This window comes from Hyaena hyaena, unplaced genomic scaffold (assembly GCF_003009895.1).
Source record: "Hyaena hyaena isolate Hyena2069 unplaced genomic scaffold, ASM300989v1 scaffold_568, whole genome shotgun sequence".
Classification (NCBI taxonomy): Eukaryota; Metazoa; Chordata; class Mammalia; order Carnivora; family Hyaenidae; genus Hyaena; species Hyaena hyaena.
Genome location: NW_024081199.1, coordinates 556,863 through 583,863, shown reverse-complemented (window position 1 = coordinate 583,863; position 27,001 = coordinate 556,863). Strand labels below are relative to the sequence as shown.

General features: G+C 41.1%; 1 protein-coding gene across 6 annotated transcripts in view; it reads left to right on the top strand.

Annotated features, from left to right (window-relative positions):
* Positions 1-27,001, top strand: part of ACACA (acetyl-CoA carboxylase alpha) — a 272,064-nt gene that overhangs the window by 218,307 nt on the left and 26,756 nt on the right. For all 6 annotated transcript variants that reach the window (XM_039256323.1, XM_039256327.1, XM_039256326.1 and 3 more), the window contains 6 exons: positions 10,512-10,655; positions 11,246-11,366; positions 15,041-15,137; positions 18,269-18,365; positions 19,471-19,606; positions 26,416-26,593. In XM_039256323.1, coding sequence (XP_039112254.1) covers positions 10,512-10,655; positions 11,246-11,366; positions 15,041-15,137; positions 18,269-18,365; positions 19,471-19,606; positions 26,416-26,593 — 773 coding nt within the window. The remainder of the gene's footprint in view (positions 1-10,511; positions 10,656-11,245; positions 11,367-15,040; positions 15,138-18,268; positions 18,366-19,470; positions 19,607-26,415; positions 26,594-27,001) is intronic.

Here is a 27,001-nt window from a genome sequence, read left to right as displayed (position 1 = left end):
CCCTGTCTCTGTGCCCCTCTCCTGCTTGTGCTCTGTCTCTCTCTCTCTCTCAAAAATAAACTTTAAAAAAAAATTTTAATGGCTTAAATTTAACTTTCTTAAGAAATTTGAACAGACATTTCAGCAAAAAAGGTAGGAGGATGGCAAAAGAGCACATGAAAGGTTGCTTATCATTAGTCATTAGAGAAATGCAAATTAAAAACCACGATTAGGCACCACTCAAAGAAAAAAATTTTGAGAAAATTTTTAACTGAAAATACTAAGTATTGGTGAGAGTGCAGAACAGCTGAAACTCTCATAAATATTGCTAAAAATGTGAAATGATACAACCACTTTGAAAAAGTTTACCCCAGCCATAAACAAGAATGAAACCTTACCATTTGTAACAACATGAATGGACCTAGAAGATACAATGCTAAGTGATATAAGCCAGTCAGAGAAAGACAAATGCCACATGGTTTCACTCATATTTAAGAAACAAAACAAAAAAGAGTAAAAAAAAAATCAGACTCTTACTACAGAGAACAAAGGCCTGTGCTGTCAGTGCAGAGCCTGTTACGGGGCTTGATCTCACAGACCTGACACCGAGATTTGTTATTGGTTGTAACTTCTCTTTCATTTTTATTTGGGCCCTCTCCCTTTTATTCTTGATGAATCTGGGTAACGGTTTATCAGTTTTGTTTATCTTTTCTAAGAACCAGCTCTTAGTTTCATTGATCATTTCTATTCTGTTTAGTTTTTTCCACTCTGATCTTTATTATTGCCTTCTTTTCGCCAACCTTAGGCTTTGTTTGCCCTTTTTCTAGTTTCAGTAGGTTAGGTTGTTTATCTGAAATTTTTTTGTTACTGAAGTTAGGCCTTCACTGCTATAAACTTCTCTCCTTAGGACTGCTTTTGCTGTATCCTGTAGATTTTGTAACATTGCGTTTCCCTTTTCATTTGTTTCAGGTATTTTTTGATTTCCTCTTTGATTTCTTTAGGGACCCATTGGTTATTTAGAGCATGTTGTTTATCTTCCACATATTTGTGGTTTTTTCCAGTTTTCTTCTTGTAATTGATTTCTAGTTTGTACCATCATGGTCAGAAAAGATGCTTGGTGTGATTTCAGTCTCTTTAAATTTATTGAGACTTGTTTTGTGACCTAACATGTGATCTGTCTTGGAGTATGTTCCATGTTAATTTGAAAAGAATGTGTATTCTGCTATTTTTGAATGGAATGTTTTTTTTTCTCTCTCTCTCCCTCTCTCTCTCCCTTCCTCCCTCCCTCTCTTTCTCTCTCTCTCTCTCTGCCTCCCTCTCTCTCTATATATAGATGTGTGTGCATATGTGTGTGTGTGCATGCATGGATATATATGTGTATGTGTGTAGGTATATATCCATCTGGTGTAATGTGTCATTCAAAACCACTGTTTTCTTTGTTGATTTTCTGTCTGGGTGATATATCCATTTGTGTAAGTAGGATATTGAAGTCCCCTGCTATTATTGTATTACAGCCAGTTTCTCCCTATATACCTGTTAATATTTGTTTTGTGTATTTAGGTCCCTTTATGTTGGGTATACAGATATTTGAAATTGTTATATCCTCTTGTTGGATTGATCCCTTTATCATTATTAATGCCCTTCTTTGTTTCTTGTTACCGTTTTTGTTTTAAAGTCTATCTTGTCTGATATAAGTATTGCTACCCCAGCTTTCTTTTATTTCCATTTGCATGGAATATCTTTTTCTGTCCTTTTCACTTTCGATATATGTGTGTCTTTAGATCTGAAGTGCGTCTCTTATAGACAGCATATAGGTGGTCTTGTTTTCTGCTTTGTTTTGTTTTGTTTTTGATGTTTATTTTGAGAAAGAGAGAGCATGTGAGTCAAGGAGAGGGCAGAGAGAGGGGGAGAGAGAGTCCAACATGGGCCTCAATCCCACAACCATGACATCACAACCTGGGCTGAAATCAAGAGTTGGACACTCAACTGGCTGAGCCACCCAGGTGCCCTGGTGGTCATTTTTTTATGCATTCGACCACCCTATGTCTTTTGATGAGAGTACTTAGTACATTTACGTTTAAAGTAATTATTGAGAGACATGTACTTATTGCTACTTTGTTGATTGTTTTCTGGTTGTATCTCTTGACTAATTATTGTAGGTCTAGGCAGTTTTACGGCTTTTGTCTTTTAACCTTCATGCTAACTATGTAAGTAGTTTATCCACTACCTTTACCATATGTTTACCTTTACCAGTTAGGTTTTTTTCTTACATTACTTTCTTATTTCTAGTTATGGCCATTTCCTTTCCATTTAAAGGAGTCCGTTAGCACCTGGGTGGTTCATTTGGTTAAGTGTCTGACTCTTGATCTCAGCTCAGGTCTTGATCTCAGAGTTGTAAGTTCAGGTCCCACATTGGGCTCTGTACTGGGCATGAAACCTATTTATAAAACAAATAAAAGTAAAGCAATCCCTTTAACATTTCTTGTTAGACTGGTTTGGTGATGATGAACTCCTTTAGCTTTTGCTTGTCTGGGAAACCCCTTCTCTCTCCTCCTATTCTGAGTGATAACCTTGTTGAGTGGACTATTCTTGGTTATAAGTCCTTTCCTTTCACACTTTGAATATATCATGCCACTCCCTCTGCCCTCTAAAGTTTATGCTGAAAAATCACCTCGTAGTCTTTTGGGAGTTCCCTTGTACATAACTGGTTGCTTTTCTCTTGCTTCCCTTAAGATTCCCTCTTTAACTATTGATATTTTGATTATAACATGTCTTGGTGTGAGTCTCTTTGTGTTCATCTTATTTGATGTGCCCTGGACTTGGATGTCTGCTTCCATCCCCAGGTTAGGGATGTTTTCACAGCCATTCAAATAGGTTTTCTGTCCCTTTCTTTTTCTCTTTTCCTTCTGGAGCCTCTATAATGTGAATGTTAGTATGCTTGATGTTGTCCCAGAAGTCCCTTAAATACCTCTATTTTTTCATTTTTGCTATTCTTTTTTCTTCTTGCTGTTCTAGTTGTATGTTTTCCACTACTGTCTTCCAAATCACTGATCCATTCTTCTGCATTATCTAATCTGTTGTTGATTCCCTCTCGTGTATTTTTCACTTCAGTTATTGTATTTTTTACTTCTCATTTGATCTTTTTTATGTTTTCTATCTCTTTGTTAAAGTTCTTACTATATTCTTCCATTCCTTTCCTGAGTTGAGTGGGCATCTTTATGATCATTACTCTAAACTCTTTATCTGGTAGATTGCTTTTCTCCATTTCATTTAGTTCTTCTCCTGAGATTTTGTCTTATTCTTTCATTTGGAGCTTGTTTTTTTGTCTCCTCATTTTCCTTAACTCTCTGTGTTTGTTTTTATGTTTAGGTAATCAGTTTTATCTTCGGATCTTGAAGAAGTGGCTTTATGTAGAGGATATCCTATGGGGCCAGTAGCACAAAACTACCCTGGTCACTCAGCCCAAGTACCTGCCCCTCTCCCCGGCCCCAAGGTCTCCCCTGTGGGCTGCACACACCTTCCTGTTGAGGCTGGGCCACAGTTAGTGCAGACTTGCTGGTGTGTGAGGCTGGCCCCTTGGAGCAGGGGCCACTGGAGGGGAGGGGCTCTGGTGTTGGTGGAGGCTACCCCGTGGGTGTGACAGGGTGGGGAGCCACTTGGGAAGGACTCTGCCAGAGTAGGTGGATAGGGGCTGGGGAGTCCACATGGGAATGCTGGGGTATGGTGAGTAGTGCTGGCACAGGAGACGGAGAGTGTCAAAACTGTTCTTTCACCATCACCCAGGCTAACTAGGTAGAAGAGGGGTAAAGAAAATGGTGCCTGCCAGTGCTTTCTTCCCTGGAGAATATTCTAACAGATATCTGCCCCTCTAGCACATGCCCTAAAATTAGTTGAAAATCTTAGAAGTCTCAGTTTCCTGCTGCCCTCCAGGACAAGCCGTACTGGTTTACACAGCCAGATGTTATGGGGGATCTGCTTCCTGGTGCAGATCCCTTGTACTGGGGATCCCATATAGGGCTTGGACCCCTCATTCCTTAGGAAAGGCCTTTACAGTTGCGATATCCCTCCCACTTGTGGGTCACCACAGCTGGGGTGTGGGTCCTGACTAGACCACATCTTGCCCCACCTACCCATCTTGGTGTGGCTTTTTCTTTCTGTTCTTAGTTGTGTAAAAATCATTTCTGCTAGTCTTCAATTCATTTTCAGAGATAGTTGTTTTATATGTAATTGTAGTTCTGGTTTGTCCATGGAAGGAGGTGAACCCAGGATATTCTTACTCTGCCATCTTGATCCCACCCTGTTGAGGGAAATTTTGGGTGAAGAAAACTTTTGGGGTGATTTTGGTGGTGGTTATATGACGATCTGTAATTGTCAAACTTCATAGAATTCTGTTCCTAAAAGTAGATTGTTTTTCTATATGTAAATTATACTTCAATAAACTAGACTTTTCAAAAATTTTTATATTTGGAATAATGTATTGTCAGTATGCTCCAATCTGTAGCTAAATGAGCAGTTGACGGATCCCTGAGACAAGTGATTTCTTTTTGACAGTCAGTTTTCACTCTGGAAACCTATGTCTTTTCTCATACGTTTGACAAGTAAACTGTCATGTGGCTCTTCTTACCCCCATTCCACTGAAAATTCATTTTTGTTCTTCACACAGTCCACCTTCAAATCCTTGTCATCCTTCTACCATCTAATTCACTCCTCTATTTTCCTCTCCCCCTCCATAAGCAGAGGTCTTCCAGTGTTTTGGGTGTCCTGTATCTCAGTCTCTTTTTGGCCAAATATCTTCTCCCTCCTCTGGTTGCACAGTCCCTTTTACTCCAACTTACCCATCCACAGACCTGATTACTTCATAATATTGCTGTTCATAGAGAGATTTTTAGTCGTACAACGGATGGTCTTTAATCTAGCTGTGGCTCAGGTCAGAAGCTTTCCCATCCTATGCCAGCAGTGGGTCATTGTGCTCCTTCTCTACCCACAACCCTAGCCTACCAGCTGCCAACCAGCACTCCAGTTTGCCAGTGACAAGTGCCAGTGAAGAAGAGAGAAGAAGTTGACACCCTGAGTCTGTGTATTAAGAGGCTATATTTTGGGAACCCCAAGACATTCTTAGTCGCAAAGACACCAGTTCTGTCTCCCTAGAGATTTAATTCCATTCACCCTTGGATATAGTCCTAGAGAAACATTTACACAGGAATATGTGCTGCACCACTTAAAATTGTTAATTGGAGATTGAATTACTTGTCAGCTTTTAAAAATGTAGTCCTCTCAGGTCAGAGAGGAGGGTGTTAGCAGCATGAGTAGATGAGCTATTGCATATTTTTTCTTTCGCTTCCTCTTTTCTCCCCCTCCCTTTTCACCTCTCTCTTTCTTCCTCCTTTCTTTTGTCTCTATTTTACCACTTTTTTTCTGCTCCCACTTATTTTTATTCATATCTATCTTTTTTATGCCTTAGCCAAACCTTTAGCATAACCTGACCGATCCTAGAGTGACTTTAATGTCTGGAATCATGAATAAAGTCCAGTGATGATGATTGCTTGGGAAATTTACAGAATTCCTCAGATCATCTTGAGAATGGAAATACCCTAATGAGAAGGAGGAATGCAGCAAGGACTCAGTTCGTGTAGCCTAAATTCTTAAACACAAGAGGAATTTTGTACTTCCTGCTTCTTTATTTTATTTTTTTTTAAATATTTTTATTTGTTTCTAGGAGAGAGACAGCGTGAGCAGGGGAGGGTCAGCGAGAAAGGGAGATACAGACTCTGAAACAGGCTCCAGGCTCTGAGCTAGCAGTCAGCACAGAGCCAGACGCGGGGCTCGAACCCACGAACCGTGAGATCATGACCTAAGTGAAAGTCAGACGCTTAACCGACTAAGCCACCCAGACGCCCCACTTCCTGCTTCTTTAAATAGAAGATTGCCTGAACCAAGAATTGTTTAAAGGAGGAATGATTGGCTAAAGGGGTTCGGAAAACAGCAGTAGGTTTCACTTTTTATTCCATCGATAGGTATCCGTTTTGTTCACATCTTCAGCAAATGATTGCAAATATTTGCCTATAAGTCTAAAGGCCCCCAACATAATGTGTATATCAGGACAAGGGCAGTTTTTTAAAACTTGAGCTAAGTTGCATCTATGAAACTTGGAAATCTCAATGCCTGTGCTGACAAATATCCTGACAAGTAAATACTATACTCATTCAGTATTACATAGTGATTTCATTTGCACAGAACCTCACAATGCTCTGCCACTTCAGTCAAACATCTGGAGCACTGGGGAGAGGAAGAACGTGTTTATCTTGGTCTCCAAAAAGGGATTTAAGGGAGAAAGCAGGCGGTATATTAGACTGTTTTCATTGCCTGTCAGCTGTGGTAAACCTGAGCTGTCTGCAGTCTCTCTGGATAAGCAGCAGCAGCAGCAGAGGCCTTAGCATGTATGTATGACTGCTTTCGTTTGTACTTCTCATGTATCTCAAATTTCTAAAGGCTGTGTAGCATCTTTGTTGGAGCCCTTAACAATGGTGTCTCTGCTAATCACTGGCGTTTATGTGGCACCCTTAATTCTCGGGTCTGCCAGCTTCAGTGAATGAAGTGAGGGATGAGGCTTAAGTTTATATTGAGTGGATGAAGATCCTCTTTCCTCTTGGAGTCAGCCCTTGTTCAGTTCTTTCGGTGTGGGCACTCTTTAGCGGGGAACCCTGAGGCAGTGCCTGTTCCTAATATTTTGTAGTACTGCTTCTCCACCTACACCTGGGGAGCCGCAAAATGTGACCTCAGGAGCCACCTCTGCTTGACTGGCTCTTCCTGTGTTATTGATGCTTGTTGGGAAGAGAAATTAAAAGTTTGTATCATGCAGTAGGAAATGTGAGAAAAGTAATTTGGGAAATGGAAAATGGCAAGCAGCTTGATTTGTATAGAAATGTGTATGTCAGAACTGGAAAACTGATGAATGAAGCTCACCTGCTTCGTGAAGATACTATGTTGGTGAGGGTTGTGTGCCCCAAATTTTTCTGTGAGAAATTGCTAGGGCAACACCAAGTAATAAAACAGTGGTACTGTCTGTGTGGGCTCTTTTCTTTGCCTCTCTGGATACTGATCAGGGTTTGCGTAACTGTTCCAAGCGCGATCATTTCAGAGTTAGGCAGAATGGATTTTGTCCTAGCTCAGATTCTGCTTCTTTGGTTGGAGCTTTTGTTGTGAAGTATTCTAAAATCATTAAAACCACTTGAGTCAGCAACGACTCCTATAAATCAGGAGCTATTGTGTGCGCCCTCATTCTACTGGTGCATGCTCCAAACATACAGTCATTGAAGATGAACTGGAGGGGACTGCTTTCTCTTCGCCGATTGTTAAGTATCTATGATTGTTCGCATTTGTTTGTGATTAGTGAAGCAGGTTTCCTTTCTGTGTGTCCTTCTCTCCCCACCCCCGTCTCCTAAGATAAGGCCAGTCACCGCCGTTTGGATACTCTTTTAGTCTATCCTATAATTTTTCCCTTTAATTGCTAAAGTAAATGAATTTTCTCTCACGACAAACATTTTTTTAGTCCAGACATAGTGTCCTTGGTAGTCATAAGCCCTGGTTAGGTTTCTTTCTGAATCCATTGAAGTGTACAAATACTGCCTTTGAGAACAATGCCAAAGAGTCAGAGCTGAGTTTTATTTCTAAAGGGAAGATGTGCTAAGTGATTAAATTCTTCCTCCTTCCAAGTCTGTCTCCCATTGATTTAGAGGAATATGGGGTAGAATGGGCAAGTGGCAGTGCCTCAGAGAGGAGCCCAGTCCTGGATGCTCTTCCCTTTCTTTGCTTTTTTTTTTTTTTAAATAGTTTATTGTCAAGTTGGTTTCCATATAATACCCAGTGCTCATCTTCCCTTTCTAAATGAGGGACAAAGATGTGTGAGGAAGGTGTATTTGAAATAGCTGAGCAGCTTTTGGTCTGCTTTGGTCCCTTTTTCCAAATTTGGTCCTTTGTCCGTCCGCTAATTTTGGAGGAGTTTGAGGCTCTAAGCAGATGGACATTATCATGTACTAAGTACTGTTTCATTTTCATATGAAAGAAAACCATGTTTCTGAGTACAAAATGGCCCCAGCTCTCTTCCAGGCAGCAAGGAATTCTTTTTTTTTTTTTTACAAATAGTTTATTGTCAAATTAGTTTCTACATAACACTCAGTGCTCATCCCCAAAGTGCCCTCCTTCATGCCCANCAGTGCTCATCCCCAAAGTGCCCTCCTCCATGCCCGTCCCCCCTCCCCCCCTCATCCATCAGTCCTCAGTTTTTGTCAGCATTCAAGAGTCTCTCATGGTTTGCCTCTCTCCCTTTCCCCCACCCTTTCCCCCCTTCTTCTCCCCCTTGGTCCTCCGTCAAGTTCCTCCTAATCCTCCTATACGTGCAAACATATGGTATTTGTCCTTCTCCAGGCAGCAAGGAATTCTTGGCTCCTGACATAGATTGTGAATATCAGATATTCAGGGTCAGTGCAGTGTCTCCTTTTTATTTCTTTTCCCTCTTTCCAGTTTTATTTTAATAATTAAAAATACTGCTGATCACACTGAATGACTTCTGGCAGAGAGGCAGTCTGTCCCAGAAGGACCAGTTGTGGGCCATCAGGTTTATGACGTCCATAAAACCAGAGCCACATCAGAGCATGGCCTTCCTGAGTGACAGGGTTTTTGCTTCCACCAGGGTCCCCCATCAACTGACTGCTTTGGACATTTGTTTTGGGTTGATTTTTTGTTCTATTTTGTTTCCTGATGCATGTGTGACTGTACATGTGTGCACACATTTAAAGATATAAATGAAACAGGTATGTAATGCCCTCTGCCTGTTAGAAAGACTAAAGCCATCAAAATAACAAACGGCGTGTATTTGCTAGAATGTCAAAGTTATGAGTTTATTTTGTAATGATGTGCTCCTGCCTTCATGAGGTAAACTGGCCGTGGCGGAGGTGTTATTAGTAATATGGACTCAGTGGAGCAGAAAGCCGAGTGACCGAGAGATCAGTGTATCAGTCAGAGAGAGGGCAAATGGAAAGAGACAGCAGGAGAATGAGAAAGGAGCCACAGTGCCTGGGCTGAGATTAAAGACAGACTGGGAGGAGGAGGGGAGCCCAGTGGTCAGATACGGTCTCCCCTCCTTCAGAGGAGTCGCCAGCATGTCGTCCAGCTCAGGGCTGTCTGCAAATACTGCTTCTCTGCACTTCCTCACCAAGGAAGGTAGTAATCTGAGAGCAATTTTGCTTTCTATATTCCTTTCAGAGAGTCTCTTCCATCCTTCCTAGCTGAAGTTAAATGGGTCTGAGGCCAGCTGGGCCATACTGAGGGGATTACTTTGGTCACCAACTTCCGTCTTGATGTAGGGGCTGACCCAGCATGAAGGGGAACATCTCAAAGCTCCTAACAAGAAGGGGCAAAATAGGAATATACAAGTAGATTTTGCTGGCCTTTCATTTATTAGATTCTTCCCAGAGACTAAAAATGAGTAAAAGTTACCACTATGGAAGAAAAAATTGTGTTGTTATTTTCTGAAGGAGGAGGGGAGAGGGAAAAAAAAAGGTAAAATACAGTAAGCACTCTACAACTGTTTAGAGCTCTCCAGGGCTACCCTGGATGACTGGCAATTACTACCCACTCAGCAGTTTGCAATAGTCAGTGATCAAGCTGCCCAGCTTCCATTGCTGGGTCAGAAAACCTCCCTCCCCGAAAGAAATTATTAACCAGTCTTCGAGGGAAAAAGAAACCCTACAATTTCCAAGTCCACGAATACTTTTTCTTCCTTTTTTTCTTCTTTGAGGGAAACTTTGTGGTTTCCACTTGCAGGTACCTTTCACCGTCACACGGGTTAAACTCCTCCAGAGATACACCAGGGATGGAGGCCCTGTGTATTCCCTGGAACCTTGGGAGAGAAAGACAGAGGAGAGGCAGGCTTGGGTATAAATCACTGCCCTCCACTCAGCACACAAAGAGGACTTTAGACTCAAGGGTTTGTGTGTGTATCAAGGGTCACTTCAGGATGTTGCCAGCCTTAGGGCTGTGTGTGGGGACCTGCTTCAAAAATCAAATGTTGTAAGGGGGAAAGTAATCCTTTAAAAAAAAATTAGAAATCTAAACCTCATAGCATTTGTTTAACTGAGACTTGTCACTAAAGATTGACAAAAGCCATGCATGTTACCACTTTCTATAGATGTGTAGCAACTCCGCTGGCCTGCTCACGGTGAGGTAGCCTGCACTTCAGGGTCCCAGCCTCACCCAGCACCATGGCTGTAGCTGAGTCGAAGTGTGCCATGTGTCTATGGCAGCTGAGAGAGAGAGAGAGAGAGAGGGTTGCTGGATTTTAAATTGCCATGACATATGTGATTATACAAAAGCCTATTTGATTTTTCTAAGCTTTCTTTTTAAGACAAAAGGAACCACAGAGACTGGAATCTGTGTCTTGTAGAGAAAAGAACCCATTTTAGTGGGAATCACAAAATAGACTTTGCCTTTATTTCTGTCAAGATGAATGTCTTTTCTCTTGCTTGTTTCTCTAGGTCCTTGGGCGGGAAGTATACACCTCCAATAACCAGCTCGGGGGCATCCAGATCATGCACAACAATGGGGTGACCCACAGCACCGTTTGTGATGACTTTGAAGGGGTTTTCACTGTCCTGCACTGGCTGTCTTACATGCCTAAGGTGAGCCTTTCCTACCCAGCATTGACAAAGCCCACAGAACCAGAGCTTTCCATCCCAGATCACAGGGCCTCTCTGCTTAAGGTCTCCTCCTTATGGGGGAGAAATTGTTTTATGAAATACTCCTCTGGAAGTTGTTGGTTTCTCTTTTCCTTGCAGCTATCTTTGGGTTTCTACCTTAAAATGATAATGGATTTCATTGGTATAGGCCCCTTTCTGATGTTTTCCAGTCATAGAAGTCTTCATGGCCTATCTGGGCTCAGATCCCACCGTATCAAGGCTTCTTCCTCACTGTGGGTTTTCTCCTTTGTAATAGCCATCCATCCCCCTGGGAAGCTTCCCAGAAAGCATGGGTACACAGAAATCAAGAGTCAGAATGTACCACGTTTTGCCAGGCCCCTGCATGATACTTGAGACCTGTGCATGTTCTCAGGCCTTGGCATAGAGTCAGGATGCCTCTCGCTGATGACTTGGATGGATGGGTGTGATTCCCTATGTGATCCCTAATACCTTTGTAACGATTATGGCTGAGCTGAGACTAGAGACCTGTTGTTCACTGATTGCTCCCCTCTTTCCTCCTCACTGCCTTTCAGAATGTGCACAGTTTAGTACCTATCCTGAACTCCAAGGATCCTATAGATAGAATCATCGAATTTGTTCCTACGAAGGCCCCATATGATCCTCGATGGATGCTAGCAGGCCGTCCTCACCCAAGTATGTATTTTTTGAGGGTCCTGTGGTACCCAGGCCCTCAGGCTGTCCGTCTTCCTTTTATTCACTAACCAATTCTGCACAACAGTACATGACAAAACAGAGGTACTTTAGTAGCTCTGGAAATGAGACAGATCTTTAAAACAGCTCTCCAGGAGTGCCTGGGTGGCTCAGTCAGTTAAGCGTTTGACTTTGGCTCAGGTCATGATCTCACGGTTTATGGGTCTGAGCCCCACGTCGGGCTCTGTGCTAACAGCTAGCTCAGAGCCTGGAGCCTGTTTCAGATTCTGTGTTTCCCTCTCTCTCTGACCCTCCTCTGCTCTCACTGTCTCTCTCTCTCTCAGAAATAAATAAAACATTAAAAAATTAAAAAAAAAAAAAAAACAACCCAGCTCTCCAAAGATCTAGATGGAAAACACTTCCAGAACAAATGAGAAACAAGAAATTAGATGTACAAGTCGGTCTCTGAGTCATAAGCAATAATCATTAATACGTTTTCTTCTGTTAATTCTGTTATTAAAGCACTTATTCCTTAATGGATTCAAAGACTTTAGAACAGTTAAATCTAAGCAATAAAGTCATTAGAATCTCTGACCATCCAGTCTCTGTAAACAGAGATTCATCAGATCAGTTTTAGGAAAGACATTGACTCTTCAGTGTAGAACATGACCACAACTCTTCTCAGCATACTATTTCTGAGTATCCAGCCTGCATGTGCTCTTCTTTTCTTATATGATATTGGTAATAGTATTGGGACTTGCTGTGGTTATTAACGTGAGGTTATTTTGTAAGGTCATTATTCATGATGAGATTATTCAGAACTCTTGATTTTATAAATACAGCGAGTGAGAACAAGCCCTTCCTCCATGTTTATCTCATATATCCCTGTCTTGTGACTGATTTGACCTATCTGTAAAACAAAAATGAAACAGAAAAACAGTGGTGACTCCATGTAAGGTGAATGTACATTCTCACTTGCCAGTCGATTAGGCTGTTTTAACAAACCTTACTTCTCAGGTGGTTCTTTTGTGAAGCCCCAACTACATTTTGAGTCTAATTTTTTTCAGGTTGTTTGAGAAAGTGTTCTTTTTTGCATATTTATTGCAACTGTTTCAAAGAAAGCCTTATCTCAAAGAAGAATAGAATGCAGAAGATAATTCATTAAATTTACGAGTCATTGTGATTTTGTTGAAAGAAAAAAGAAGTCTATGTAAGGAAGACTTACTAAACCTCTGTGGGTACCCACTTTGAGCTAGGTGGGACTGCAAAGCACTTGCATATACATTATCTTTTTTAGGCTTACTACTTCTCAGAGATTAAAAAAAAGAGAGAGAGGGATCACCACTTTAATTTTTTTTAATTTTTTTAATGTTTTTTATTTATTTCTGAGAGAGAGAGACAGTGTGAGCAGGGGAGGGTCAGGGAGAGAGGGAGACACAGAGTCTGAAACAGGCTCCAGGCTCTGAGCTAGCTGTCAGCAACAGAGCCTGACGCGGGACTCGAACCCATGAACCATGAGATCGTGACCTGAGCTGAAGTCGGACGCTTAACCGACTGAGCCACCCAGGCACCCCGAGGTCACCACTTTAAAAGCTCAGAGAAGTTAAGTGATTTGTGCAAGGTCACACAGCTATTACTTAGGAATTGGAACTTAATCTGCAGCCCAACTATAGATAGTATAGAAAACTCACCAGAGGAATTTCAATTTCAATTTTTACCTGTTGTCTTCAGTGCCTTCCTTTTCTTGTTATTCTTCATAAAACAAAATAGTTTTTCCTACATAGCCAGAAAAATCACCATAGTAATCTCCCTACCTCTAATATGTGTGCCATGATTATGATAAGAACTATGAACCTAAGATCCTGTCATACTTAAAATCCAGAACTTTTCTGGGAGAATTCAGAATAAGAGTCAGTGAAACTTCTCCTGGGAATCATGAGGAGGATGGCGGGAGTGGGGAGGGGGGCGGAGCATCTTAGTTGACTTCTAAGTTCTACATCTGAACTGAACACAACCTGCTCTTCAAGGTTTGGGGAGGGGAGTGAAGTCCACCTACAGGAGCCATAGCCTACCGGTGACTCCCCTCCCCTAGTCAAAATACAAGGCGGGAAAGTTTTAAAAGAAGAAAGTCTTTCCATTTTGATGAATCTTATGGTTCCAAATCATTATTATTGAAATAAGAGTCATAAAATGATCCAACCATACAAAGTTAAAATTTCAGTATCCTGATACATTTAGAAGTTTGATTTGGAAATTTAAAAATTTGAGCCCTTTTTCATGGGGTGAACAGATGTGTGTGTATGCAGGTGGGCATTATCCTGGCCATTATTAATGAGATCCACAGAATAAAATGAAATTTGTGATAAACTAAGTTTTCTGTGTTTGGATAATATTTTTTCATCGACTCCCTAGTAATTCATCCTGCTGTCTATGTGCAGCTAGCACTCGCTCCCAAATCGAGTGACTTCAGATTTTAATTTAGTGGAAGCGTTAAAGAAAGCAGATGATTCCCTGTGATAAGTTAAAGCAGATATCTTTTAGGTGAAAAGTTAAAGTCATTTATTAGAGGAGATAGTGCTGTGATATTCTTCAAACTGACGCCCAACACGAGACCAGAATCTAAACGATCAGCTTTGGGCTCACGATAGAGAGATAATTTTGAGATGGATGATCACATTTTACACTGGGGCCATAGAGGCAAGGAATGTAGAACACAGTAATTACAAATTTAGTCTTGATAAAACACTCTCCATCCTGTTTAAGTCAGCAGAGGTTAGCTTGCTCGGATCTCCACTTTTAATTGGTTTTGGACTTGGGTTTTTAAGGGGCAGAGGGCCAAGTTCAAATTAGAAGGATCACTGAGAAACCATGAGCTGAGGGGCAAGCTGGGAAACAGTTATTTGCAGAAGCTTTTATGGGGCCTTGGTCAAACATGGATACCTGTGGGACAAAAGTTTTTTTCTTAACCTGAGATGTCGAAAGTTATGTGTCTTGCCAGTGAAGGAAGTTCTATGTGCAAGGGTGGTTAATGACATTAATTGTGTGCATATTAACCGTTCTATTTTTCTAAGTATCAAGAGTATGTGGGCATGACCCTTAGAGAAAGATTATACTTTGTCAGCTATAAGTTAAGTAGTTGTATCTTGCTGCTTTTCTAGCAGAGAAGCCATGCCCCTTTTCCTTTCCCCACATTTGGGTCCTCATCTGATCATTAATACTTATCATTGACTGTCTTCAGCTTTCCAATACAAAAAAGTCAGTGGAATCAAAAAAAATTGTAAGCTAAGTTTTAAAATAGAAATAGACATTTTGAAAACACTTTAATGACTTGGCTGCCTTTTGACAAATGTTTGTGGTGTTTTGAAAAAAGCCAAGTTATTTACTTAAAAGCATGCAAACTCTCTGCTAGCTGAACCCCATCGTTTAACAATAAATGATGCTTTTGCTGATAAATGATTCTTTTTATGCAGACTAGCAAATGAAATAGGAGATGATGTCTGAAGGCAGATGAACATTCAGCTGCCTAATGCATGCATCTATTATAATATGGTTAAAAACAACAACAAACTCCCCAAAATAATCCCCCAAATCCAACCTTAAATTTGCCAGTTCCAGTGCATTTTCAGTGGATTGATGGTCTTTATTCTCCCTTTGTTCTCTTTCTTTCCCTTCTGTAGCCCAAAAAGGTCAGTGGTTGAGTGGATTCTTTGACTATGGATCTTTCTCTGAGATCATGCAACCCTGGGCGCAGACTGTGGTGGTTGGCAGAGCCAGGTAAGAGTTCTTTTGTTTTGGAAGCTCTTCTTCCTCCCAACTAAAAACAAGAGAGTAAAGGGCCATAGCTATATAGGTTTGATTTGTTTTGTTTTATTCTGTTTTACCAATAATGCTCTCTTTGTCTAAACTTTCTAAGAATATTGGATTATAGTCATGCCCAAGGCAGCATAACTGAAGGGCTGGTTTCCAGTAGTCATTTAGTGTGTCACTCCAATGATGCGTTTAGTCTGAAGTCTGGTTTTGACATTTCCTTTTTATAATGCTGAAAGAAAAGCTCTTTGAGGGCTATAAAGCCCAAATACAATAGCCATAGCCCACCAATGACCTTCCCCTTCCCCAAAGACCATTTTCTTTCAGAGGCAGGTGACAAATGAATCAGACTCATCTACCTTTCCATGTAACCCAAAAGATCTATGTACCCTAGAAGGAGTCCCTTCCTGGCAGTGAGATTATTAAAGTAACAAACTCACTATATTGGTTTATCATCAGATTTGAATTACAAACAAACAAACAAATAAATAAGTTTGCCTGAAACAGGAATTAGTAAAATAAACTGGAATAGATTGCTGGACTACCTATAATTTTCAAATGGGAATTTGAAGTTTCTATTAAATTTTAATACCCCTCTAAGAAGTGCTTCACTCAATAGCAAGCTCTGCATGAAATCATCTGTAGCGCCCGCTATAATGAGCACCTGCCAAGGCTGATCCTAATCTTGTTCTGCACTGCGGAGACATGCTGCCCCAGGGACCCACATCTGGAATTCACCTTCCTCCCGGGGGCAATCAGTTTTCCTTATCTTGGTGAAAAGTGGCACTTGCTCAGGATTCTCAAACATGCCACATTGGGTTGAGATTTAGATTTTAGCCTTGAAAATAACTCTAGTCTTCGTGGTTCTCCCAGTACAGCAGGTCAGCATGTCTCACGCTGCCAGTGACAAGGAGCCATCAGACAGAAGATCCAACAGATAGGGTCTTCCACTGTGACTCTGCCTAAGAGGCAAGCCTGGAGTCAGCTCAGACTGAAACTCTCAGGGGCTAACTCCCATTTTCTCTCATGTCTCAGGTCTTCTCCCTCACCACAGGCCTCTGGGTCCCAGAACTATTCCTTGTTCCTGGTAAAATTCCTTCTGAGGAGGGGGTGGAGGGGGGTACACTGGAGAGAGAACCCTTCTACCAGAATCTGGTTTATTATGGAGGGCCCTTATATCATACTCAGACCAACTTTTTTGAAAATTTGTCTGTTACCTATTCTGCTTCAGTTTTCCTGTCTGTAAAAAACATGACAGATTTTAAGCCTCAGAAAGCAAAACCTTAGTTTAGGTCTTTAAGATTCTCCGACGGGAAACAGGAAAATAATGCTTTACACTTATGATTGGAAGAATAGGGATTGTTCTATGAGCAAGATCAGTCAAGCTTGGCTTTAGTTAGCTCTGCCATTGTTTATTGCAACACCCACTCTGACTTCTTCCTTTCTTTCCGTCTGATGAGTTCTGGGCCTCTTACTCCAAACATATACACATGCTTCCAAGTATATAAAACACAAATGGAGCTAGCTTCTTTCAAAAGCAGTGGCATTTCGAGAAATAAATATAAATGTATTCTTCTGGGATTGTTACTGTAAGTGCTGCCAAAACTCATCTTTGGTATGTATGTTTGGAATATGTGTGCTATTGGCTGTAAATTGTCTTTTATTATTCCATGGCACCTTGTCCAGGGACACACTATAAAACAAGATGTAGCATCTTCATGTGCTAGCCTGATAAAATTTATATGAAGTATAATAGAAAACAGAAGTTGTTCTGAGCTGTTTTCAAGTTCAATAAATAACTGTAATACTCGGATAAAGATGTTCTTTATTAGGGCACATGGGCCCTAATATATAAGTTACAAGTTACCGATTTAGGGTGGCTTTTGCAATTACAAGTTTCCAGTTGGATTGTTAATCATTGTGAACAGAAATATTTCTAAACCCTCTTGTGTACCTCCTGCTCATTGTCTGGTTGTCTAGAGGGCTTTTGATTCTGATTCAGTGCAGGCAAGTGACAAGGGGGTGGGTGGTCCCCACTCAGGCCCCTGTCAGGTCTCTTGTGATGACAAGAATCCATTTCCAGTAGCCAGTGTAAGACCATCCTTCATGGAAAAGTTTGTTATGGAGATGCTGTGGGGAACGAATGACTATAACCCATCCCAGCCCCAGCCCCAAGGAACACAGATGAGAAAGTGCAGCCTGAATCACATTTTCCAGAGCAAGCACTCATACCATACCTTGCAGCAACTGCCATCTCCCTCTTTTCTTTCTTCCTGATTTTTACCAGGAAATCTTTCTGAGGACCAACTTGGGAGGGAATGATGGAGCATAGATGCAGAGACTTTAGCTGGAGAGTTTTTTAAATTAACATATGTTGGAGATTAAATGTATACTTTCAATATAGATCACCTATTTTACCAAAGTTACTACTGCAAGCTATCCCTGTTTTCTTCCAATGAGAGAAAGTTAAGGGCTTATTCATCATCTCCATAACACATCTACACATTTCCCATTCATATACCCAGTGTAGGACCTACTGTACCCTCAAATAATCTTATCCAGAACCACAGTGTTAGTACTCTGTAGAAATGAGAGCTCTATTCTAACAACATCAGCATTTATTAAAAGAATTACTCTCAAAAAAAAAAAAAAAAAAAGAGTTACTCAAAGCTTCAGGTGCCTCCTACCTTTCAGACCTATTCCCTCTGTTTTCACCAAAACGATGCTCTAGAGTGAGCTGAGAAATTTCATTTGGCATCCACAGAGATAGGTGTGTGCATATATGTGCACACACACATCTAAACTGTGAAGTTTTAACTGCTGAGGCTCCCCTAGTCAACCCTTGGTTTGAATTTATCATGTGGAGATTAGAAGGGATTCTGAGGGGAGGCTCCCCTGGATTTATAAAAATGTATATATAGTATTTATCAAATCCAGAGCCTCACATTTCACCCCTAGAAGAGTCAGATTTCCCTCTATTCTTTGTATTTGTAATCTCCAGTCCCCCCAACCCAGTGTTTTGATGTGGGGCTGGAAAAATAAATGACTATCTGTACGTTTTCATACATCAGGTTCTTATTTGGCTCTTATTTTATCAGGCTAGGAGGAATACCTGTAGGAGTAGTTGCCGTAGAAACCCGAACAGTGGAGCTAAGTATCCCAGCCGACCCTGCAAACCTGGATTCTGAAGCCAAGGTAGGTGACCTCAAGTACCCTGTGCTCCTGTACTCGGAGCCAGATTTCCCTTCTGCAAAACCTGTGGACATATCAGAGGCATTGCCAACCACCAATTTTGGAGGGAATGATAGTCAGCATCCTTGAATAATTTCAGACCATCATGTGCTCACTTCTAAGGTGACTCTAAATGGACTACAGTCTACCTGAAAAATTACTTAGGCCTTTACAGTCATCTTGTTGATGCTGGAAAACAGTCTAGATTCATTGCAACTGAGGGCTCTTTGGTCCCAGATTCTTTGAACACACAGAGATAAGAAGTCTGCCCTAATGGCCACATGTGAACACTGCCACCCATCTACTTTTTTAAAAGGGTAGACTATGTGTTTACATTCTGATAAGATCCAGCAAATGAGGGTGGGGGAAACCAGGGAGGAGGTTACTCAGCAGTGTCACATCAATGGTTTACTGATCAACTTCAGGATGGAGAAAGCTGTGCTAAGCACAGAAGTCAGAGGACTATAAACTACATACCGCTAGCTTGCTTTGAGGACTAGCGTAGGTGAGCTGCTTACAGTTACCTTCGGGAAACCTTGAATGAGGATTCCCAAGAACACATTCATCCATTAGAAGCAGTAAAGTTTTCTCTTTCTGACTTAAGGAGTGGTGGTGTACTCAGGACTTAAAAAGAGGAGTATTTAACAAAGTCGAAGATCCAGAATCCTTTCTTCTTCTTTACTTCAAAGATGATCCCTTTTTTTGTTTGTTTGTTTGTTTTGTTTTATTTTATTTTGAAAGAGACAGAGATAGCATGAGTGGGGGAGGATCAGAGAGAGAGGTAGAGGGAGAACACCAACAGGCTCCACACTGTCAACACGGCCAATGGCAGAGTTCAAACCCAACGAAAACCATAAGATCATGACCCGAGCTGAAATCAAGAGTTGGACGCTCAACCAGCTGAGCCACCCAGGCACCCGAAAAGATGATCCTCTTGATGAATAATGGTTTTTGTTTGTTTGATTTGGTTGAGTTTTTAAAGTAAACCAGTAAAACCTTGTTCACCTTGGAGAGACTCCCCTCAAGCCCCATTGTTAATTGTGTCTTCCTCTTTGACTTTCCCCAATAGATAATCCAGCAGGCTGGCCAGGTTTGGTTTCCAGATTCTGCGTTTAAGACCTATCAGGCTATCAAGGACTTCAACCGTGAAGGGCTACCTCTGATGGTCTTTGCCAACTGGAGAGGCTTCTCCGGTGGGATGAAAGGTGATTGGCCTGGCTCTGGGCTGGAGGGGCATAACTGATTCCCGAGAACCTCAACAGCACAAGGAAGGAGGATTTATACTGGGCAGAGCTAATGGATATCCTGACAGTCTTCACCCTAGACTTTTTGGGGATTATACTTCCTCTGAAATATATCTTCTGAGTTGCAACTTGAGTGGGAAAATTATGTTTTACAATTCCATACAAAATTTTAGAACCATCTACTGGTGTTATCTAGATGGGCTGCTGTTGTGGATTTTGCTTTCCCAGGTGAATGATAGACTGTTCTGATGGTCCTGGGGAAATCTGATTGCTCTTTTCTGAGCATACTCTTTGTTGATGTTATGCTCTAACATTCTATAATGACCAAGGTAGATACTGAAATTAGGCTTCACCAGAAGAAAACAAACAAATTCTGTACCAGAGGCTGTTCTTTGTGGTAATTTATGGTGTATTTCATTCTTATCCAACAACAGCCGTGGGCCTGTGGCTCCAGCATATTAGACCATCATTATACAGGCTCTGTTCTGTACTATGGGAATCAGTGATCTCAGCAGCTAATATCACCATTTACTGAGAATCCTCCCTGTGCAGAGCCACTGTGGATTGAAAAGGCGAGCCAAAGGAAACACCTTCTACCTCTTACAGCAGCAAAACTCTCTCTCCAATGGCCAGAGATTCATGGCCATGCTGAGGCCAGAAACTACATACCAGGAGGCGATGAGTACACTGATGAATGTCAGCTTCATTCACCGGGGGAGATATCTGGGTTCTGAAGCAGTAGAAACAAGTGAGGGCAATGCAAGGAGGGAGAGGTTGGCAGTGCTGGAGTAGGGTGGTCAGAGATGCAGACGTATTAAATGCAAAAGAATGAATCCAGAAATAGCTTGGTGCAGGAGCACCTCTGGCTCTGAGGGAGGAAAAGCCTGAGGAGGTTAACCCTTTTATAGGTTATCAGCTGTGTGTGGAGAGAGATTAGAGCCTTGTACCAACAACTTTGCCTTCACCTGGCTAGGAAAAGCCCTGTACAGCCAGGCTTTGCTGGCAAAGTGTAGAAGACTAGGTGGGTTTTTTTCTTTTTTTTTTTAGTTGTAAAGTTTCCCTTTGCCCATATTTGCTGGAAATCCACCACATTTTGCACTTTAATTGGGGGGAGACTTGGACTATACGTGCAAATTAATGTTTATATACTATGATAGACTCTGAGGTGAATTTTGTGACAAAGATGATAAATCAGTGGAAATGCCATAAGATACTGAAATTGTAGGTTAAACAAGTCAATCCTGCACATGTTATGAGTTCCTACATGCAAGGAACTATGCTAGCTGTTTCCGAGAAAACAAAACTGAGTCAGAAACAGACACTGCCTCAAGGAGTCAAGAAAAGGTCTCGGGCAGAATGATAGATAAAGCCATAAGGTATATAGTATAAACAAAATACTGCAGTGTTCCAAGGAGTCCGATACTGTTCTGAAGTGTTTTTTCTCGGGGAGGAGCCTGAGACTCCTTTCATTCCTTTATATGAGGTTTATTTAGCATCCGGCTTCACCTCATCCCAGATTTCTTGGCTGTATGTTTTGCATCAAGACTTAGAGGAGAGAATGCAATACCAGTACTCCTTAGTTCCCTGTCTTCCTGAGAGGCACTGAGAATTCACTCTTTCTGACCTTCCTTAGCAGTAAGTCAGCCTGGCTTTTTTGTCCTAAAGAGTTCAGAGTTCAGAAATTTGCTGCTTGTAGGAAAAGCTTCAGTTCTGCTGCATGTTGTGGCTCAGTCCCAGATCGGCTGCTAGCCCTGTAACAATAAGGGCAACAACAATTAAGAGTCACTGAGCTCCTTTCACCAGAAACTGCGCTAACCATTTTATGTGTACTATTTTACATAATCATCATAATGAGCACTTCTGAGGGGTAGGCTATATTATTTATCTACTTTTTACATAAATTGAGACTTAGGTTAAGTAAATTTCCCAAGATCATTTAGCTAAAGAATGACAGAGCTGGGAGAGGAACCCAGATCTGTCTGACTTCCTCCAACACCATTGGCTGAGTTTAGAGCCTAGGACCAAACCAGGTCTACTAGAACATCCTAGAATAGACTGTGTAGGTTCCTGAGAAAGTTATGAACCACCTACCTGTCCTCTGCTTTGAAGCTGTCCTTGGTCATTGTGATAAGAAACTTCAAGTGCTCAGATAGGAGTTTTTTTTTTTTTTCATATTGCAGCAAAGTACACATAATATTTATCATTTTAACCATCTGTAAGTGTACTATTCAGTGGCATTAAATATATTCACAGTGTTATGGAACAATCAGCACTAAATATACCCCAAACCTTTTCATTATCCTTGACACAAAATCTGAACCCATTAAACAATAATTTCCCCCATTCCCTTCTCTCCCCTGCCCCTGGTCAAAAATGAGTTACTGGCCTGATACAGACCAGGGCTAGTTCTGCCTTCTGAGTTTTGGTGCTGCTGCATCCATTATCACTTAAGATAAATAAGCTTTGGGGAAGATAGAGATCGGTGTGAATGTAGGAGGGGGAAGAACATTGCCTTTCATATTTACATACAGGTCAGGATGTTTTCTACATATTATCTCATGTAAAAGGACCTAAGCTGAGAGTCATTCCATATCCCTTGGGGAGATGTTTGCAGTTTTGGTTTCAATACTGGCTGGGGATTATGCAGGGAGGGAAAATAAACAATTATGCCATCCCTCAGTGCACACAAACACACAGCCAGGAGCCGACTGCACTGTGGGTAAAATGACTCCAAAATTGTGTGTAATGAGTAGGAAAAGATTAGAGACAGCTCTTGCTATGCTGAAAATTGACATTAGTGGAGAGAGAAAAAAACTCTTTACTAGTCAGCCTAGGAGGTCTAATTCGAGCAGTAAAAATATAAATAAATAAATAAAAGTATGTCAAGATGGTATTGGTGCTTTTTTTCCAATGAGTTCTATCTGGCCGGAAGGCTATTCAGCATAATGCAAAATTAAATTATAAAAACTGGCTGAATATTTAGATGGAAGAGCCATTTGGAAGCAGTTTATTTAGACGAACCAGCAATGACCCACAACAGGGAGACATCAAGCGTGAAATTTACTAGAAATTAGCACCAGGGTCCCAGCCTCAGCATGAATAGCTTGATAGGATGCAAATCCCAGTGATATTAAGCTGCCTCACTGCTGGTGCTACAGGGTCACTCTCAGTTGGCTTTTCATGTTATACTTATTATTTTTTCCTGGGACAGGTTATAAATAACAATAAAAAAACATTTATTGAAAACTTTAACCGGAATGAAAGTCTATTTTAAATTCTCTGATTACTTGGATGTTGAAAGACTATGTCAGCCGGCCATTATGAACTGACATTATGTGTATGCAGCTTGTATATGCCTAATGTTTACCTTCAGCTTCTAACAGATAATCTCGCCCCAAGCCAATAAGATCTATTCCAGTTTCAAGAGTATGGGGCACTGTGGAAACACCCTACCACCCTGCTCCCCTGTTTGGTACATGTGGCTGCCATGGTTTATCCATGTTGTGTAACAATGAATGCCCCAGGCAGGGTTGGTGCTTGAATGCTGAGAGCACTAGAAAGGCTGTGTGATCATATGCAGATGCGCTTTGCTCACAGTGTTAGAAAGTGCCAAGCCCCCTCCTCGTCATTGAAGAACCTATCAGTATTGTCCATTCTCAGTTGCTTTTCCCATGGCCTGAGAATTGACAGTCAGCATATGCATAGCTTTAAAATTCCTTAGACTGATTTCTAGCCTAAACCCTTGGGAATACACTCCCCTGCTACTCTTGGCTGTGCTTTTGCTCTATCTCAAATAGGAAGGGATTTCAGACAAATATGTGTCAGACTATGGCCACATACTTCAGCGTGCCCTTCAGAATGTGAGGTTTGGGCTGCTGTGATCAGTACGAGCGTGTTGTTTGTAGTTTGTTTTGTGTTTGTCAGTTTATATTTTAACAGCCTTTTGTTGCTTTTCGTGTGTTTTGATGGTTGGATTGCAGGTCTGTTGGTGTTCCAGGTTAGATGGAGGCATTGTTTTTGATTCCAAGCCTGTTAGCTTTAATGAAGCCTGGGGCCCCTTTTCTACTCCCAGTCATGAGGCTTGAAGGTAATTGCTTGGCAGTCAGATCCAAGCCCTTCACATAGCTGGTAGTGTCATCTAGGAACTATTTAAAATACTTTTTAAATATTAACATTTAAATTTACATTTTAAATTTAAATATTTAGTCTTTTATTCCAGTCTCTTTTCTGGTTTTTATTTTACTCAGCCATTGTATTCAGATGCTAGAAAGGTTACCTCGGCCTCACGCTCTTTCCTTCCAGTAAGAATGAGGTCGCAGAAAGTCGACTTAAAGAGTCAAAAAGATCTGGGTTCAAGTCCTATTCTCTGCCACTTACTCACTTAACTAAACCTCAGTGTACCCACCTATAACTTGAGTAGAAGAACATGGTTTTCTGATGATTAAATGATTCATCTGTGTGTATGTGGATGAAATCATGCTCCCTGATATGCAGTAAACTAGCCGTGATGATGAAGAGGGACCAAAGTTTATTTCAGAAAGTAAAAAATGCACACTCAGCTTCATCCCAAACTATTTGCATATACTATGAACTTGAGGGTTTAAAAAAAATTTTTTTTAATTACGTTTTATTTTTTAAAGAGAGAGAGTGTGAGCAGGGGAGGGGCAGAATCCAAAGCAGGCTCCAGGTTCCAAGCTATTAGCACAGAGCCCAACGCAGGGCTCAAACTCACGAACTGTGAGATGATGACCTGAGCCAAAGTCAGATGCTTAACCGACTGGGCCACCCAGGCCCGCATATGAACTTGAGTTTAAAAAATTAAATAAATGGACACACATTTTAAATAAAGGCCTTTCTGGGGGCTGGGTCTGTTAATCATAGATTGTATAGACAAAATTTGATGTGGGTATATCTTTAAGAAACAGAAGTCAATGAGGAGGCTGGACACTGTCTTCATTTACCTCTAACTTACTTTTTCCTCTTTCACATAGGACGACTTTTTTGTGTGCTTTTTTTCTGTTGTTTTACTTTCTCCTTTTATCCATGTCTTCCATTTCTTCTCTGTGCATGACACCACTGAGGGCCACTCCTTTCTATTACTTGTTCTGAGGCTAAGACTGTACTCTTGGCAGCACTGAAAAATGTACTGCTAATTACACAATTATTTTATTATGTAGCACTGGTTGAAATATCCACTAAAGAATTAATTTAGTTAAAATAATTTGAACTGAGCAATTATTTTCATAACCACAGAATTAGCGTAAAGCGCTTAAAGTCCTTTATTCTCTGCTCTTCATACAGCAGTTGTGTAATTAGCAGTAAATTTTTTTGGTCTTTGCTTTTCTCCCAAAGGGATAAATGTCTTTGCTCTGATCCTATATACAGAGTATATGACCATACACATTCCTCATAGGGTAGGGAGTTTTTCCTGGAGCAACTTCTGAATTCATGGAGTTTCTGAAGTCTTCACAGACAGCCACATTGGGCAATGGAGAGAGGCATATACTTTGCAGTTAACTGTGCTCACTGATGGTTTGTATAAAAAGAGCCATTTTTACTTTGAAGAAGGTGGCAGTTTAATTTGCCAGTAACTACAATGAAAGCAATTTCTATTTGGGTTTGCTCTTAACTTTCTGAAAAATGCTTTTTTGCTCTGGATTTCCAGAATTGATTTATTCCAAATTGAGATCCTTGCTTTGATAGGAAAGTTTGAACTCAGTTGAACCTGTTATTTTGTGTTTAGAAAGGATCCATTGTGGTTCCGCTGAACTGCTCATTAAACATCTGGAATCATAAACCCAAAACTTAAGCCATGTGCAGACTTCAGTGAGCTAGGAAATGGGAAGAAGTCCATAAGTTGTTGGGAAATAAATAATAACTGATCCTACTTTCCAAGGACTTAACTTTATTTATGCACCAGGGTGGCTTTTCTTCAGGCTGCTCCTGGCCTTGGGAGAGATTACAAAGTGTACCCTTTTGCAAAATGAAGAGGTAGCTCTTCTTTTTATGTGGCTGTGTGATATTTCCAATAAAGACATATGCATTTTAAATGTTTTCTCATATTGATGCCCTAGTAAAAATGGAACTGTCAAAGAATTAACTTGTTTTTCTTTCTCATTATATTCTTTCCAAAGTGTGTTATGTGCTCACCCATTCATTCAGCAGATACTTACTTTGAGTGCTAACTATGTTCCAGGCACTGGACAAGACACTGGGGATACCAAGAGGAAAGATGCCATTTTGAAGATAAAAATTTTGAAGGCTCCATTTCCATTAGCTGCACATTTTAAGAGCTTGTCATATTCTAAGTATTATGAGGAGACTTGAAAAGAGCTTGAATAGTTCCTTCCTTCAGAAAACTTAATGTAGTGAGAGAGATCACATACTGACATGAAAAATACTCAGTGTTTGTAGAGCAAGTGTGAATTAATGTGATGAAACCAGAATCCAGAAATTCAGAAAGGATATAAAATGGATATGCAATCCATAGGGCTTGCACACTGTCTCGTGAAAGTGCACTTCTCTTGTGTTTTTGAAAATCCTGTGGAGTCTTGAATAGCATACAGGTGGAAATCCCTGTCCTTTCAGTTTTTAGGGTGGCCAGACAGGACCAGAGGTGGCTGAACCCCCAGACCTGTCACTTCTGGTCTGAACAACCTCCTCGTAGAGGCATAGTTTACCATATAAATACTGTTTTCTATGTATGCCATGATGTGAACAATGTTTGGAAGCATTGTTTCATCATTTGTAATTCATCTCCTTCTCCATAGATATGTATGACCAAGTGCTGAAGTTTGGTGCTTACATCGTGGATGGCTTGCGGGAGTGCTCCCAGCCTGTGCTGGTTTACATTCCTCCTCAGGCTGAGCTCCGGGGTGGCTCCTGGGTTGTGATTGACCCCACCATCAACCCCCGGCACATGGAGATGTATGCTGACCGGGAAAGCAGGTAGCATTTCTTCTTTTTTTCCATTTACTGCCTCTGGGCATCCTCTAGCTATTGGTTTCCTCCTGGAGAACATTATAACCAAGAGAATTTTATTTGAATCTCTACTTCCAGAGGGTTCCAAGGTCAGAAAAATAGATTTCCTAAATAGCGTCTGCTAGGATGAGAAAGAAAGCAGGCTCTCCCAGTGGGGTCCCCCACCCTAGATTTTTTATTGCCAGGAAGTCCTCTTTCCCACATATCCCCAGACTCAGAGAGATTCTCTTCTCTGCTTGTTGTTCAAATAGGTCTCTTCACTATCTTTTTCTTAGATATGGAGCAGACAGAGCTGAAGTTGAGTTGGGGTAGAAAAACTAAATTGTTAGTCCAGAGTTCTGAAGCCTTAACCGGCTGGCGAGGAACTTGGAGAGT